Source organism: Pongo abelii, chromosome 5 (assembly GCF_028885655.2).
Source record: "Pongo abelii isolate AG06213 chromosome 5, NHGRI_mPonAbe1-v2.0_pri, whole genome shotgun sequence".
In the NCBI taxonomy this organism is placed as follows: domain Eukaryota; kingdom Metazoa; phylum Chordata; class Mammalia; order Primates; family Hominidae; genus Pongo; species Pongo abelii.
The window spans coordinates 24,375,071-24,392,300 of NC_071990.2; the positions used below are offsets into that span (position 1 = coordinate 24,375,071).

Below are 17,230 nucleotides of genomic sequence, written 5' to 3' on the forward strand. Positions count from 1 at the left end.
AAAGTACTAGGGAGAAGGACTGGGCGTGTCTAAGGTAGGAGAAATGCTCTTTACTTATACCGTATTTGAATTTTTTGCCATATGTAAAGTATTCCTTTCAATTAAAACACCTAATTATATTTAAAATCTCAATGGCTATGAGATTGTAGATATTAATATATGTAAATATACAAACATTAATCTGTATACACATTTACCTGAAAGACATAATATGCAATCATTTGAGAACTATTTTATCGTGTGTATATGAAAACACAAAAACTTGAAAGAGTGTACTCTACTAAAGCAGTATATACACATACATACTTTTAATATGTTGTGCACATGTATATGTTATTTGTAACCCTCCCACCTGAGGGAAAATAAATGTCAGCCTCCATCAGGGGATAATTTCATAGGCTTCACAATTTAAATCTATGACGTTAATCTTCACTTAAATTTCGGAACCTGATAAAAATGCTTTTGATTTCTTACATTTAGACAACCCCACTAAATTATTCTTTCTATGCCTCCTCTTTAAATGAACTAATACTTCCTGATACCTGATTTTTACCCTAGGCAAATAGTTTAAACTATCGAATAATCACAAATGCCTCCTTTAAAAAAAAAAAAAAAAAAAAAAAAAAAAAAGGACAATTAAGAGTTAAGAGGCTAGCTCTTTCAAGAAATCCTTCTCAACTAAAGTTATGCTTGCCTAGTCACTCTAAATCAAAGAATAAAAATCGTTAATATTTGTAGATGTGCTACCATGTGCCAATGACTGTTTTAAGTTCTGTATGTGGATTATCTCATTTTAAACAACACTATGAGGGATATCTCCATTCTATAGATGAAGAAACTGAGGCATACGGGGCCTAACTGGGGAGGCAAAATTCAAATCTACAGACCAGTGACTCCGGAGCCTCCTGACAATATCTTCAACAATTCAAAAATTCCTCCGCTTACAAGATTGTTTTGACATACCTGTGAACAGCCCCGCTCCTCAGAGTGATTTTTTCCGTGACCATTTGTAGTACATGATCCCACTGATTCAAGGCTTTTCTGGGGATAAGGAGGCGAGAAGCTGGGTTTATGAGGTCTCCATTTGCAATCAAGCTGGAAAACAGGAGGCCAACCTTCTGAAACAGTTATGCCTTGAAAACTACAACACAACTTCCAAACCAAAAGGAAACCACCAAGCCAATTTTAACTTGAAGTATAAAGGGTTTCAACTTACAAGATAGTGCACGGCTCCTGAAGTGGTTTTCTAAAGCGAGCTGACACATTGATCCTGCTATGGATTACTGGTTTTACCTTTAAAAGCAAAGGAAAAAATATATAAATCACTAAGCTTATATTAGCTTTTTTTTTCCTATGAGGAAAATCTACAGTTTCTAGGGAACTGCCTGAGACTTTGCTGTGCCTTTGTTAAAACCTTGCTTTTCTCAGCATTTCTGTAAACTCTGAGCTCACCCTTTAGCAGTATTATAAGCCCTTAACAAAGCTCTCAAGAAAGAAAAATTTCCCTTAAGCCCGAGGCACACTGCTCATGATCTGTGAAAAAAAAAAAAAAAGAAACCCAGAAATCATGGACTATTACGAAAATATTAAGACAATTTTTAAACAATGCATTCTGAAAAACAACAAAATAATCCTATAAAATCTTGAGCTCTGAAGTGCTGTGCCTGCAGCCCAACATACTCTGTTCCATCATCTTTCCTTTCCCATTCCCATGCACCTGCTTTCTGATCCTTGGTCCCCACCCAGTGCCTGACCCCACCCTTTTCTCTTAAGACTGACACAAGCAATTTTTCTGAGGTTTCACTTTCTCCCCTATCCCCCATTGAATCAGGTACACTCACGCCAGCATCCTCGATTCCCACAACCCTTGCAACTGGGTAGATCTGATCACCTTTGCCTCTCTTTTTGCTTCCAGGGTCCCAGCTGCTATTAGAGAGAACCACGGGGCCCCACGAGCAGCCCTCACCTGAGACCAGCTTTCAGCATCAAGCCATCACCTGGACCTCAGTATAGCTTGCTCAGCCAGCCCTCCACTCCTCCCACAGTTCTTTTTTCCATTTCCCACAGTGGATAGTCCAAATCCTCACCTCTCATCTCACCTCACCCCTCAGCTAACCCCTAAAATCCCACTCCAGGCACACACACTCTCAGCAGGGCATTTCATTCCAAATGTCAAGAAATAGAAGCCAGTAGACACAAAGCCCCTCAACCTTCCTTCCCTCCACAACTCACCTCATCTATATCCTCACCATTTTTCTCCTTTTCTGCCTGTCTCAGAAGGAACTGTATGCCTTTACGAAGCTAACCCCACATCTTGATTTTGTCCCCATCTGTCTCTGCTTGTTCATTCATTTAAGACCTCCATCTCCACCTGGTGTCTTTAATGTCCCCCTTGACCTTACGGCCCCTCTCAAGTACAGCTGCCATCTCTCTCCTCATTATTCCTATTCCGACTTCCTCCCTATCCTCTCTTCAGGCTTCTGCCGTCTGGTGTCCACCTTTAACACTGGAAGATAAATCCCGACTTTCAAGCATGGCCTGCAAGAACTTCCAGGACGAAGCGCCGCTTACTTGGTGCCCTCATCTCCTACCAACACTTCCACACAGACTCCTCGTCACACACTGTAGTCGAACCAGCCTGCTCCCCTCCATTCCCAAAACATCCCCTGCATCCACGCCTTGCCTTTGCCCCTCTGGCTAAAACGCCCTCCTCATTTCTCCACCTGCTGGAATTCCATCTGTTCTTCAAGGCCCAGCTCAGTTATCACCAATCATTCCGTGCTCATTCTTCTTGTGCTTTCTGTCTCAACCTGCTACAGCAACTATAGTATTGATTCTTGCACTTTGAGTTTTAGGTGATTTTACCCCATGATTTGAAAGGAAAACTTACAAACAACACTAATTTATAAAAATAGGTAACAGTTGTGCTATATTTCATGGCACGCACTGTACTAAGTAATTTATATGCATTATATCTTTCAATCAACAACACACTGTCCTGAAGTAGTATTACTATAGTCCCAATTTACTAAAGAAACTGGAGCTTGATTAATTAATTGGCCTAAAATCACACATAATAAGTGGTAGAGTTTTAGTGAACCTATGTCTATGAACCCCTACTATTTTCTATGCACTTTGCTAGTTATCTTAAAAATCAAATAGTAGCCCTAGGTCATTTATGGGACTCCATTCTTGGTAGAATTATGCCATCTCTGGGAGAAACAAGAATGAATATTTTTTCTGTGACTCTCCAGTGCCTAAAACAGTGCTTGGCAATGCCCATGAGTTGCACAATAAATGTTTGTTAAAATGTCATACTCTAGATAACAATTTTTAAAATTTAATCATAGTAACTTTTTTTTATTTTAAGCACACAGGTTCTTAGCCCTACACTAACACCTAGCATCACACTAAGTGATGCTGACTTTTTAAAAAATGTTTAACAGGGCTGGGCGTGTTGGCTCACGCCTGTAATCCCAACACTTTGGGAGGCTGAGGCAGGCGGATCTCCTAAGGTCAGGAGTTGGAGACCAGCCTGACCAGCATGGTGAAACCCTGCCTCTACTGAAAATACAAAAATTAGCTGAGTGTGGTGGTGTGTGCCTGTAGTCCCAGCTACTCGGGAGGCTGAAGCACGAGAATTGCTTGAAACCGGGAGGCAGAGGTTGCAGTGATCTGAGATGGCACCGTTGCACTCCAGCCTGGGCAACAAAGTGAGACTGTCTCAAAAGAAAAAATAAAATAAAATGTTTAGCAGGTAATGCATGCACCTGAACAAAATTCAAGTGGTTAAAGGGGGTGTACAGTAAAAAAGAAGTGTCCTTCCCACTCCTATGCCCTAATCACCAAGCTGCAACCAGTTAGAAATATTCCTTCAAAGATAGTCTGTACATACACATGCATATTATCTTATGTACATAGCATATACATACAACTTTTAAACATGGTGATGGCCTGCTTTACCGATTCTTCAGCATCTTGCTTTTTTAATTTAATAATTTATCATGGAGATTGTTTCAAATGGGAACTTACAAGTGAGGGTTATATCATTTTTTTTCCCTTTTAGAGACAGGGTGTTGCTCTGTCACCCAGGCTAGAGTACAGTGGTGCGATCAGAGCTCACCGTAACCTCAAACTCCTGGGCTTAAGAATTCCTCCTTAGTGCCTTACCTAGCAATGCACTAAGCACATACAGAGGATGCTCTGCTGTTCTCTCTTCAATGAGTGACTCTCTAACCATACTCATTTTTGATGGTTTAAAATCTTGTTGGGTTATTGAATTAAAGGCAAAAGTTAATACGTTATATAAATAAATAACTTTAAAAATCTTGTGTTGTCTAAAACATGCTATTTTGCTTTAGAGCACACATAGCTATAAACAATATATTGAAATTCATAAAAATACATGATTGTTGAAATAATTATGTAATATGATTCTGAGTATGTAAATTATTACTTGAATTCAATCAAACCATCTGTTTTAAATAATAATTGTTTTCCTCATTCAGCGTGGCAAAAATGTTCCCCAAATGTTCATGATTAACAAGTTGAATTGAAAACTAATCTTGAAGTTATATTTCCTTGAGTTACTATAATTAAAATAACTAAATTATTGTTTTCAGATACACAACAAATCTGAAAAACTACTCAAAGTAGTATACCTGAATTGTAAAAGAAACAAAAAGTAAGATAATTATAAAAAAAGATTCATACTTTTTAAAAACAACACCAGTTTTTATATAAAATGCATTTTTAGCAGGCATTTTAAGTAATAAACCACACACAAAAAAAATTAAACCAAATCAACTGGGTATAAGAGGAACTTCTCCAGAGCCCTAATCGAGGATAAAGGGTTGGTCAATTGGTGGTACTCTAGGGACATGATGGCTTTAGATGATGGGGAACATAATGATAAATTAGAATTTTTAAATCAATTTTCTTATTAGCCCATACACTTCCCCTTGCACTTTAAAAATGAACGCTACTTCAGGCCAGGCGCGGTGGCTTACACCTATAATCCCAGCACTTTGGGAGGCCAAGGCGGGTGGTTCACCTGAGGTCAGGAGTTCGAGACCAGCCATGGCCAACATGGTGAAACCCCATCTCTACTAAAAACACAAAAATTAGCTGGGCATGGTGGTGTGCACCTGTAATTCCAGCTACTTGGAAGCTGAGGAATGAGAATCGCTTGAACCCAGAAGGCAGTGGCTGCAGTGAGCCAAGATTGCGCCACTACACTTCAGCCTGGGCAACAAGAGCAAAACTCTGTCTCAAAAAAAGAGAAAGGAAAGAAAAGAAATGCTACTTGAAATATGAGGGTAATATTAAGTATCAACACTCCTAATTACGAGGAGATGGACACCTAGAGATGGAGTATGAGGTATTCTCACTCAGACCCCCGTGTACCCAGGGATGGAGTTCACTGGTGAGCAGGCTGACTGGCGTGTAATCTGTGACTATGAAACCAATCAAATGATAAGTTATCACTGCAAAATTGTACTTTGACTTTGTCTTTTGGTGAAGGAATCAACACCAAGCAAAAGCAGGACACACTGATGACTGACTTCTTGTCTTGATTCTGCACTGGGCTCAACATTGTCTTGAAAAACTAAATTTATTTGGATATTGAGAAGTAGGTTAGCCGAGTGAATTAGAGAGAGAAGTCATTCTGGAGCAGGCTGAAGAGACTGACAAAACCCCATTTCTAACCCCTGAGTGGGGATTGGATGGATGGATGGATGGATGGATGGATGGATGGATGGATGGATGGATAGATAGATAGATTGGTAGACAGATAGACAAAATATTTCTTGGAAATATTTCCAAAGTCAAAGGTGGCAAAAGTAACTTAACCCTTCTTACCCTGCTGGAATGGGATGAGCTAGGAGTCTAGTGCAGAATTTGGATACAAATCACATGCTGTTTCCAATATATCACTCTGTCTCTGACATCTTATTTAGATTATATTGTGTTTATGTCACAGATGACCATACAAAAATAAAATGCTTCATGTTAATCCAGTAAGTTTACGTAAGTAATTTAAGTCGAGTTCACAAATTCCATAACAGTAGGTCAATATCACAGCTGGGTCAACATTCAAGTTAAAAGCTGGATTAATCTGTTTGCTATGAAAAATAAAATCAATAAAATCAAAATTGTTCCTTTAAAAATATATATTTGGAATAACAAGATCAAGGTTGATAAACTGAGTAACCGACTAAAGATCTGGAATTCTGAATTTTGACACTGATTGCCTAAAGCTTTTTACATGAACGAATTCAACACTTCACACCTCAATTTCTAGACCTATAAAAGTAGGAATAATCCTGCTAAATTAGCCCAAAGGGATGCTCCATGAACTAATTAATAAAGTGGCAATATCACTCCCTGGGGCTGTAAACTGAATGCTTCTGAGAATCCACCTGCCTCAAATCTCAGCACTCACCACGTCTTGAAAACCTGGTCCAAAAAACAAAAACAAACTCTGTCTAAGGAGGTGAGGAAAGGATGCTGTTAAACGATACTATCACAAAAATGTAATGACCACAAACCTCTTGAAAGAACTGATTATAGAATTTAAAAGCTCAATTTTCAATAACTTTAAAAAATACATGTCAGATTTTTGTGACTGTCCATGAGATAGACTTAGGCATTTAAAGAAAAATACGTAGTGAAATTTCTTATTTGCAAAATACAAGCCAACCTACACAAAGAAGCTGCAACTCTATTTTCTTTATCGTATGGATTTAAGGAAAAGTAGGTTCTCAAAATGGTAATTTTAGAGGAAACTGTTACTACTTAACAAACAGCACACAGCATCAAAGAGAACAAAATCCTTTACAAAATAATGAATCAGTTTTCACCACTTTTTGATAAATGAGAAGGGCCAAAGGCTAGTAAAAGACACCAGACTAGAAAACAATTTATCAAGGAGTCAATACACCAGATACGTCCAAATTATAGATCGTTCTGAAAAAGATTTTTTAAAGAATCATTCTTTTTTTTTTCCAGTATCACTATTTTTTAAATGGGAGAAAGACTAGCTAAGATGTCTGATGAGATCTACTAGACTGAAAGGGCCCTATTTTTGAGGGGATGTGTCATAACTGATATTGGAAAGTGCCAATGTCACTTTGTTAGGATGCAAAAAAGTCTAGACGAACTAAATTCCGGAGAGTGATGAACACTTTCTAAGGGAGAAGAAATCTTCAGCTGCTTTCATCCCCAGGGGCGCAAGAGGCAGAGGAATAAACCTCCATAGACAGTCAGATTGTGTTAGTCAGCATAACCAAGGAAACCCAGATGTAGAGCAAGTCCATACCACCCACTAATTCTTCCCCATGGGGCCTTCTTCAAGTGCACAGAAGTGTAACAAAAGCCAAGAGCAGGGCAAAAGAGCAGAGAAAGCAATCCCATAGTGTGGAAAGCTGTGTAACAGACAGAATCTCCAGTGGTGTAAATAGCTAATAGCTGGACTAATTGTAGAGACAGATTTCTAAATCTCACCAATATTAACTCCCAAGTCCTGTTGCACAGAAAGCAAGCCCTGATTTCACCCTCAAAGTGTTTGAAACCACTACTAAACTAAATCTAACTAAAACTGCAGCCTAGCCTGTTCCCAGCTCAACTATAGATTATACTATAAGATCAGCTCCTTTCCCTAGCAGCCCAATAGAAGAAGGGGACATGCTTTTTCCTGGGGATAATTATCACCTACTTTAAATTTCTATAAGTTTTATACAAAATTTCATACAAAATGGCTAGTACACAACAAAACTACAAAACATGTAAATAAAGTAGAAAACATGACAACCCACTATCAAGAGAAATAAAGTCAAACCCAGAGATGACCATGATATTGAAATTAGCAAATAAGGATTTTAACATAAATGTTATAAATATGTTAAAAAATTCAGTAGAAAAGGTGGAAAAATGATAAAATAAGAGGAATTTTAGCCCAGAAATTGAAACTCTAAAGAAACAAATGAAAATTCTAGAACTAAAAACAGAATATCTGTAATGAAGAATTCATTCCATGCGCTTTAGCAGATTAGACACAACAGAGCGTGCCCTGAGAAAATATCTTCCAAAAAGGAAGCTCAAACAAAGACCTTTTTTAGACAGATAAAAGCCTAGTGAACTGGCCGTTGCCAGACCCACGCTACCAAAAAATCGCAAAGGAAGTTCTTCAAACAAGGAAAATAATACAAGATACAAACCTAGATCTGCACAGAAGTATAAAAGGACGTTGAATGGAAATATGTGAGTAATTTTTAAAACTGAAAAAATTAATCCCCACCTGTAATCCCAGCACTTGGGGAGGCCAAGGTGGGTGGATCACAAGGTCAGGAGTTCAAGACCAGCCTGGCCAACATGGTGAAACCCCATCTCTACTAAAAATACAAAAAATTAGCCAGGTGTGGTGGCAGGCACCTGTAATCCCAGCTACTTGGGAGGCTGAGGCAGGAGAATCACTTGAACTCAGGCGGCGGAGGTTGCAGTGAGACGAGATCGTGCCATTGCACTCCAGCCCGGGCGACAGTGCAAGACTCCATCTCAAAAAAAAAAAAAAAATTAGTCCTAAAGACTAGTTTAAAACAAAAATAATAATGACGATTCATGAGATTGGTAACATATATAAAAGTAAAATATTTAATAGGAACACAAAGGTATCATTAAAGATAAATGGAATTATACTGTTGTACAGAACTAGCATAATATTATTTGAAGGCAGACTAAAATAAGTTAAGGATGTATATTGTGAGCCCTAGAGTACCTACTGAAAACAAAATCCCAAAGAGGCATAGCTAAAAAGCCAATAAGAGAGATAAAATGAAATAATTGTTTAAATGTTTGATGAATCTATTCATAAAAAAGACAAGAAAGAACAAAAACAAATATTAGATGGAACAAACAAACAAATAACATGATAAACTCGATTCTAATCATGCCAGTAATTCAGTAAATTCACATGAACTAAAAATTCCAACTAAAGGACAGAGACAGGCAGACTAGAAAAAGGAACAAGATCTCACTATATACTGTTTATAAGAGACACATTTTAAATATAAAGACACGAGTAGGCCAGGTATGGTGGCCCATGCCCATAATCCCAGCACTTTGGCAGGCTGAAATGGGAGGACTGCTTGAGCCCAGGAGTTCAGGACCAGCTTGGGCAACATAGTGAGACCCTATTAAAAAAAATAATAATTAAAAAAAGACCAAAACAAGGTATGGGTAGGTTAAAACTATGGAAAAAGATATACCAGATAAATATTAATCAAGTAAATTCAGATGTTTTTGGTCAATGCAAAATTACAAAAGAAACATAATATCCATTTTCTCGATTAATTTTCATAGTGGATTTACATTAAAGTGTTTTTTTAAATAAATATGCTTTTTATACTTGGCTATATCTTAGAAAACATTATATTCCATATAATATCTGACATGCCAAAATATCTTTTTCTAGTATTGTGCTCTTTTGGATGTAAGAAAATTGAGCTCCAAAAAATTAAACTCCAGAAAATTAAGTAAGTATTGTTAATCTGAAATAGTACAGCTCTCAGGTATTTTGGGTATATAATCTTCTATGGTATCAAAGGAAAATACTAACAGGGAATGCATAACTGGATACTCCATCACAGTTCAGCAATATGTTGTCTCTGAACCCCACCCTTCTGTGACCATTCTCAGTTTCCTATACCAACAACTCCTCCTCCTTGGCTTACATTAAATGTTGGTATTTCCCCCCCAGAATTCCATCTCTGCCTTCTTGGCTTTGAACCCAAACACTCTCTTGGTCAAATTTATCACCTGCTATGTTGTTTATGACCAACATCATTTTGCCAATGACAACCAAATCCCTACCTCTAGTCCAGGTTTTTCTCCTGACACCAAATCTGTATACTCAGCTGGATATGTCTAATGTTTTTCATTAAAACTAAGATTTGTAAAAGTCTGTCTATACCTAAACAGTCATCAATTCAGCAGAGTCACTAAAATATAAGAAACTTGTTTTGCATTATTCAATTTTCATAAATCACCTGCATTTTTTTACAAAGCAGTTCCAAGAAAATGTTACCGCAGGACACATCATTACCACTGATGAAATCCCAGAGCTCTCCACACTCAAAATTATTTTATCTGTCCCCTTCTTACTTGCCCCCACAGCCCAAGGCCAGGTCCTCACAAATCCTCTAGGAGCTGCACCTAGCATGGTCTAACCAGGATTCCTGCCTCTAGCATCTTTCCTCTCTCATCCAACTCTGTGTGAATTCATCTTCCTGAAGCACAGACCCAAACATGTGATGTCTCTCTGCAAACACCTATAAAAGCTGCCACTGGCTTCAGATGATGTCCTCGTGTCTTGGACTGGACTTGATTATTTGGATCATATTTGAGCTGACCCCATCCTACCACACTGTAACCTTATTTCTCCTATTACCACACTTACCATTCACTTAGCTGGATAATTTCTCTCTTCCAAAATGCAAATCATTTTGTCTGAATTTTTCATGCAACACTTTTTATACAATACCTTTAAATTTAACATATTCCCCAATGGCATCAATATTTATGTAGACTGCATATTTATTTGTTTTCTTAGTAAACAGCCTTATCTATCACCAAAAAACCTATTCTTGATGCTTTGAATACAGAATTTGCTCAGTAAATACTTTAATTAAACAACAATTAGGACACCAATTTTTGAGCATATATTATGCCCAAAACTGCATCAAATACTTTCCGTATGTTACTATGACTTTTCACAATATCATTCTAAGGTAGTTATTTTCTAATAAATTTACAGTTGTAAAACACATCAGAATTTATAAAAGGTTTTCATTTATATTCACATTTGTTCCTCAAAATAACCTTATGAGGTTACCATTACTCTAATTGTATAGATGGGAAAAGATGAGCCTCCCCATCTCTCAAGGTCATGCAGTAAGCAAAGAAGCAGTCACATGAATCCACTTCTGACTTCCAAACCAGGGTTCTTCCTACTGTGCCTTGCAGCACACATGTTCTCAAGTTCACCCAAGTCTGTCTCCCCTTGACTACTATCAAATATTCTTCACATAAGGCTAACAGTACAATTTATGTACAACCTCATGTCAGGCCTCTGAGCCCAAGCTAAGCCATCATATCACCTGTGACCTGCACATATGCATTCAGATGGCCTGAAGCAACTGAAGAACCACAAAAGAAGTGAAAATAGCCAGTTCCTGCCTTAACTGATGACGTTCCACCATTGTGATTTGTTCCTGCCCCACCCTAACTGATCAATTGACCTTGTGACATTCCTTCTCCTGGACAATGAGTCTCAGGAGCTCCCCACCAAGCACCTTGTGACCCCCACCCCTGCCTGCAAGAGAACAACCCACCTTAACTGCAATTTTCCACTACCTACCCAAATCCTATAAAACTGCCCCACCCCATCTCCCTTTGCTGACTCCTTTTTTGGACTCAGTCCACCTGCACCCAGGTGATTAAAAAGCTTTATTGCTCACACAAAGCCTGTTTGGTGGTCTCTTCACATGGACGCGTGTAACACCTCAGTGGAATGAAAATTAAAATCTGTTAATCCCAGTAACTTCTAGAAATTCCAGAATCCAGGGATGGTGGCAAAATCAGGCCAGCCACAGAAATTTTGGAAAGAATCTCTTTACTGGCATTGTTATATAATAATATATTTTTTTTAATTCCAATTGTACTAACCAGTGAGAACCTAGTTAGAGAAGATGTCTTTAATTATAACGAACAAGCTGTCTGGAACATTCCCAGAAGGGTCCAATTAGTTTCTATGAGCTGATTAAACCACTCATCTCTACCTGGGTCCTATTGGTCCCCATGTTGCTGTACCTAGTACATAGGCTGATTCCCAAAGGAAAGGTTAGGGCTCATCTGTCAAGTGTGGATTATCATTCCTTATTCAGATGGCTATTTTCCTCCCAATAATGGATACCATAGCATCGGTTTGCATATTTTGCCTTTTGTACTGTGATCTAAATGAATACCTCCATTCACTAAGACAGGAAAACAATTCAAACCAAATTAACAAACAAACAGATGATACGCTATTCAAAACAAAGCAAAGTAAAATATTTCTTTTTTAACCTAAAAATGACCCAGAAGATAAGATATCCATCATAAGTAATACCTTCTTTGGAAAACTCTTCAATGTAAGTATAATATTAAATAAATGTTTATATTCCTAAGTCTTCTCAGCAAATTTTGATGCTTCTAATCAGTTTTCGTACCACAAATTTTTAAGCTATTGAAATTCTGGTTTGATTTTTCTCTTCATTGTTTTCTGTGGAATATATCATCACAGAAATATTTCCACAGATGATCCTAAGCATTCTGAATATATAATGTTAAGCCTCAAGTGTACTAACTTATTCTAAAAATAATTATTTGCAATGGGCACTTAACTTATAAGAAAATAAATGTTACTTGAATATTTATTAAGGTATTCACAAGTAAATGCTCATGGGTTTCCCTAATGCTATGCTTAAGAGAATAATATGGCCTCCATAAAGTTAAAAAATAACCAGTTAACTCAAGAGAATTCTCAGAAGTTACAGGAACTGCCACTAACCAAGCACTGGAGAAAAAAAATAAATAAAAGTATTTGGGGATTGTTTGTCTTTTCTTTTGTATTCTTTCTAAACTTACTACACCATACTTAGATTTCACCATTGCCGTTTTTTGTTTTTGTTTTATTTTCCCAAATGGGATTTGGTTATCACACATATCTAGGCAGTGGAATGTAAATTTTCCACTAGGAATGCAGAGCAGCTGACAGTGTCTACATAACAATGCAAGATAAAAGTGAGCAATGCTGAGTATGCAGCGGGCAGCCCGTGTGGGCGGGTGCAGCTTCCACCTGCAAGGAAATAATTTAGCCCCCAGGATTCCCACTGGAAAATGTGCCAACTGTACATGATCTACGTTCAGTCGTTCAGAAATACTAAGAAAGCTGTGAACCCACCAACAGGTGGCAAGAAAAGGGAAGCTAACATTTTTAGCAAATATTCGTTTTTCACCCACAATGTGCTGGCTTTGTGATCTCTTCAGAGGATTCAGCAGAGGAGGACAGAGAGGGTCCCACTCTCACTGAGCTTACAGGGATGACAGACAGTAAAGGGGTAAAGGGAAGAATAAGGTGGTGCGGCTTATTCAGGAGCACTGGACTGGGAGTCAGCTCCTAGCCCTAGAAGCGCAGCTCCTCACTGAGTTTCCAGAGGCAGTCACTTTACCAATCTGGGTGACTTGCATACTCAGCTACAGGATGAGGGCATTGCATTTCAGCAATCTCTCCAAGTTTTCACATTCTCCAAAATACTAACATGTTATTAAAATACAAGTTATTTCGAACAAAAATAGAGCTTTTAAAATTAAACTATTAAAAATATGAGCCAGGCGCCTTTCCGGCAGTGACGACCTACCCACATGAGAACATGCCTCTCGCAAAGGATCTCCTTCATCCCTCTGCAGAAGAGAAGATGAAACACAAGAAGAAACACCTGGTGCAGAGCCCCAATTCCTACCTCATGGATGTGAAATGCCCAGGATGCTATAAAATCATCACCGTCTTTAGCCATGCACAAATGGTAGTTTTGTGTGTTGGCGGCTCCACTGTCCTCTGCCAGCCTACAGGAGGAAAAGCAAGGCTTACAGAAGGATGTTCCTTCAGGAGGAAGCAGCACTAAAAGCACTCTGAATCAGGATGAGTGGGAAACCATCTCAATAAACAGATTTTGGATAAAAACTAAATAAATAAAATAAATAAATAAAATAAAATAAATAAAAATATGAGCCAGGCATGGTGGCTTATGCCTGTAATCCCAGCACCTTGGGAGGCCAAGGCAAGAGAATCACTTGAAGCTCAGAGTTCGAGACCAGTCTGGGCAACATAGTGAGACCTTGTTTCTATAAAAAGGTTTAAAATTAGCTAGGTGCAGTGGCTTATTGCTATCATCCCAGCTACTCAGGAGGCTGAGGTGGGAGGATTACCTGAGCCTAGATGTTCAAGGCTGAAATGAGCTGTGATCATGCTACTCTCTACACATTCCAGTCTGGGCAACAGAGCAAGACCTTGTCTTAAAAAAAACAAAAACAAAAACAAAAAAACACTAAAATTAAAACTAAAAATATGGCCTTACTAACCCCAAATGTCAAACAATTGCTAAGGCAATAGGAACCTCTAGAATGGAACAAATCATCATTATGAACATCAATGGAATCCAATATAGGAATCTTCTCATGACTGTTTTAAAAAATGAACATTTACTAGATCAGCTAGGTTTTTAATATAATCATCTATAAACTTCAGTTTCAATTGCTTACTAGATGCTACATTTCACAAGGCAAATGTGATAGTAATTAAATTTGAACAAGTGTCAGTGTTGGAAAAAAGTCTGGAAGATCAGAAACCCTTCCTAACATGGTCACAACTGTTCAGCAACAGACCAATGATGCTGCTAACTCGCATTGTTCTAGGTGGTTTCAAGGTAGAGAAATGTGTCCTGTCCTTAACCAAAACTGATATATTTGTGCTAAGTGCTTGAGACCTTTCAAAAGAAATAAGTTTTTCTTGGAATAGGACTAAAAGCTAAATTTAAGAATCTGAGCATGTTTCCCACTCAAATTAATCCCGCCTCAGCAGTTCACGTCCGTTTTTCCCATTGCTATATAATAGCTATACCTCTCTGATAGATATACTAGTGGAATACACTTTGATTTCCAGAAACACACTTTAAGGGCAAGGTTCCAGGGTGGAAAATGATATCAATCTTTGCTTTTTTTTTTTTTTTTTTCCAAATAACCAGCCCCATAAATAGTCCCAGATAACCCATGTTTCTGTAGCTCCTTAGCGAAGCACTTGTGCCTTAAGGAACCTCCTAGAATCAAGTCGTCCACACCAGCCACCAGCCTTTACTGCAGTGGTTGAGGACATCTGAAGAACCTAATGCAGAGAAGAAAGCCTTCCATACATGATACTCCCCTTCCAAAGGAAGAGACAGGCCCTAAGAGGCACCCCACATTCTGAAATCAGAAGCTGTCTACAGTAAATCCTCTATGTACCTCCTAGTTTATTTACTATCCACAGAGAGGGCTCATTCATTCAATGACATCAGTCATCTACTGTGTGACAGGCACTGGACTAAGTGTTGAGTATTTGTTGGTAAATAAAATAGTCAAGACCCCTGCCTTCATGAAGCCCACAAAATAACAGAGAGGGTTAGTGATACACAAAAAATAAGAAATCAAACCAAAAAATACATAATCACAAATTATGAAAAGTGCTCTGAAGAAAATTACCTAGTCATGAGGTAAGACAGAGATGTCCAAAACCTCTGAAGAGAGAAAACTGCATATGCCTTGGGAGCAAAAAGGAGGCTGGAGTAGCTGGAGTGCAGTAGGGAGGAGGAGAGAAGGACAGGCTCGCGGGCACAGTGCAGGGCCTCCTACACCAAAGAAAGAAGGCTGAGTTTCAGCCTAGGCGTAATTAGACTCCACTGCAGATTTTTATGAACATCACCCCAGCTGCCACATGGAGAAGAGACTGCAGAAAGCAAGACTGGAAGCAAGGAGACCAAAAAGGAGGCTGGTGAGTTATCCAAGTCAGAGGTGGTGGTAGCTTTTCCTAGGGGATGACTGAGGGAAAAAAAAAAAAGTGAGTGAAGCCTAGATACATGTTTGCAGTAGAAGCTGGAACTTGCTGAAAGAAGTTTGTGGCTAGTAAGTGAAGGAGACCTGGAGCAGTCAGTTGGACAGCGATGCTGTCTACTGCGACAAAGAACATTTGCACTGGCTGTGGATCCAGAGTTCAGTCTTGGACATTACATCTGAGATGCCTATGAGACCTCCAAATAGAGGTGCCATTCATGCAGGCAGGCTGGGGCTCCATGAAATCAGGGCTAGAGACACAAATGTGGGAGTAATCAGCATACTGATCATATTTAAAGCCATGAAAATGAAAGTGCTCAGCAAGGAAGAGAGTAAAAAAGCAAAGAAAATGGTTCAGGACCAAGCTTTGGGGTTGGGTAATGGAGGAGAAAAAAATTCCACAGGACTCAGGAGAAAAGCGGACAGAGAGGTAGGCGAGTGCAATGGTAAGGGGTAAACCAAGAGAGCGCAACATTTCAGAAGCTAAGAGAGAATGATCAGCCGTATGGACTGCCACTAATGGAAATATTAAGATAAACGAGTAAGAAACAAATACCTAAATACTGCCAAATTCAGAGTGCTTTAAGAAAACCTGAAGTTTTACATATTCTACAGGTTATTCAAAAATCATTTGTCCAATGCTAAGAAATTTGAGGCAAAACTACCTTACTGATAACATCTTAAATTAATATATTTTTTCAAAACTCTGTAGAATTAGGTATTCAGACGCATAAAATGTGTTATATTCTTTGACAGTAAATGTCTGCCTGATTTATCCTGATAAAATAATTAAGATGTGGAAAAAAGCTATATACCTAAAGATGATGACTCAAACAATGGAAATTTTCTAAATACAATTGTATTAAGTAACTTATGACATCAGCTCAATAAAACAGTATATATTGCTATCAAAAATGATGACAAAGACGATGCAAGTATGAAAAATATAAGGAAAACAATATAAGAGAAAAATAATGAAAAAAGCTTTGTATAAAATATTCCATGATTACAACTCTGTATATACATATGTGTGTATATATATATATATATATAGAGAGAGAGAGAGAGAGAGAGAGAGACACAAGTTTGACTTCGTAAAAATAAAAAGCTATTTTTCCATGGCAAAAACACTACATATATGCACACATACATGCATACATCTGTATTACAGATGTATGTATGGAGAAAAACTGGAAGATAATTTTAAAATATGAAATCCAATTGTTTGAATGTTAGACTTAGAGACAATATATTTTTCATTTTTTAAAAACTATATTTATTCTAAACTACAATTTTGATAATTTTTAAACCATAATTTTAAAAATTAATTTTAGCACGGTGGTACTTGTGCATAGACAAATAGACCAGAGGAATAGACTAGAAAGCCCAGAAATAGACCAGAGGAAGTACATATGGAAATTTGGTATATGATGAAGCTGGCATTTCAAATCACTGGAGCAAAGATAAACTTTCAATAAATGGCTTTGGGACAGCAGGGTAGCCTAGGCATCTCTGGAAAAAGATAAAATTTGATCCATATCTTATACTA

At 38.0% G+C, this 17,230-nt stretch overlaps 2 protein-coding genes across 3 annotated transcripts in view; one reads left to right on the forward strand and one right to left on the reverse strand.

The window, feature by feature from the left end:
• DCDC2 (doublecortin domain containing 2) overlaps positions 1 to 17,230 on the reverse strand; it is a 192,060-nt gene that overhangs the window by 131,703 nt on the left and 43,127 nt on the right. For both annotated transcript variants that reach the window (XM_054557285.2, XM_003780521.5), the window contains 2 exons: positions 1,217 to 1,293; positions 964 to 1,095 (listed from right to left, as the gene is read on the reverse strand). In XM_054557285.2, the coding sequence (XP_054413260.1) occupies positions 964 to 1,095; positions 1,217 to 1,293 (209 nt within the window). The remainder of the gene's footprint in view (positions 1 to 963; positions 1,096 to 1,216; positions 1,294 to 17,230) is intronic.
• On the forward strand, positions 13,470 to 13,783 carry LOC112133787 (small ribosomal subunit protein eS27-like). Its single transcript, XM_024248487.3, has one exon. The coding sequence runs from the start codon at positions 13,470 to 13,472 to the stop codon at positions 13,719 to 13,721; it is 252 nt and encodes an 83-aa protein (XP_024104255.3). The 3' UTR covers positions 13,722 to 13,783.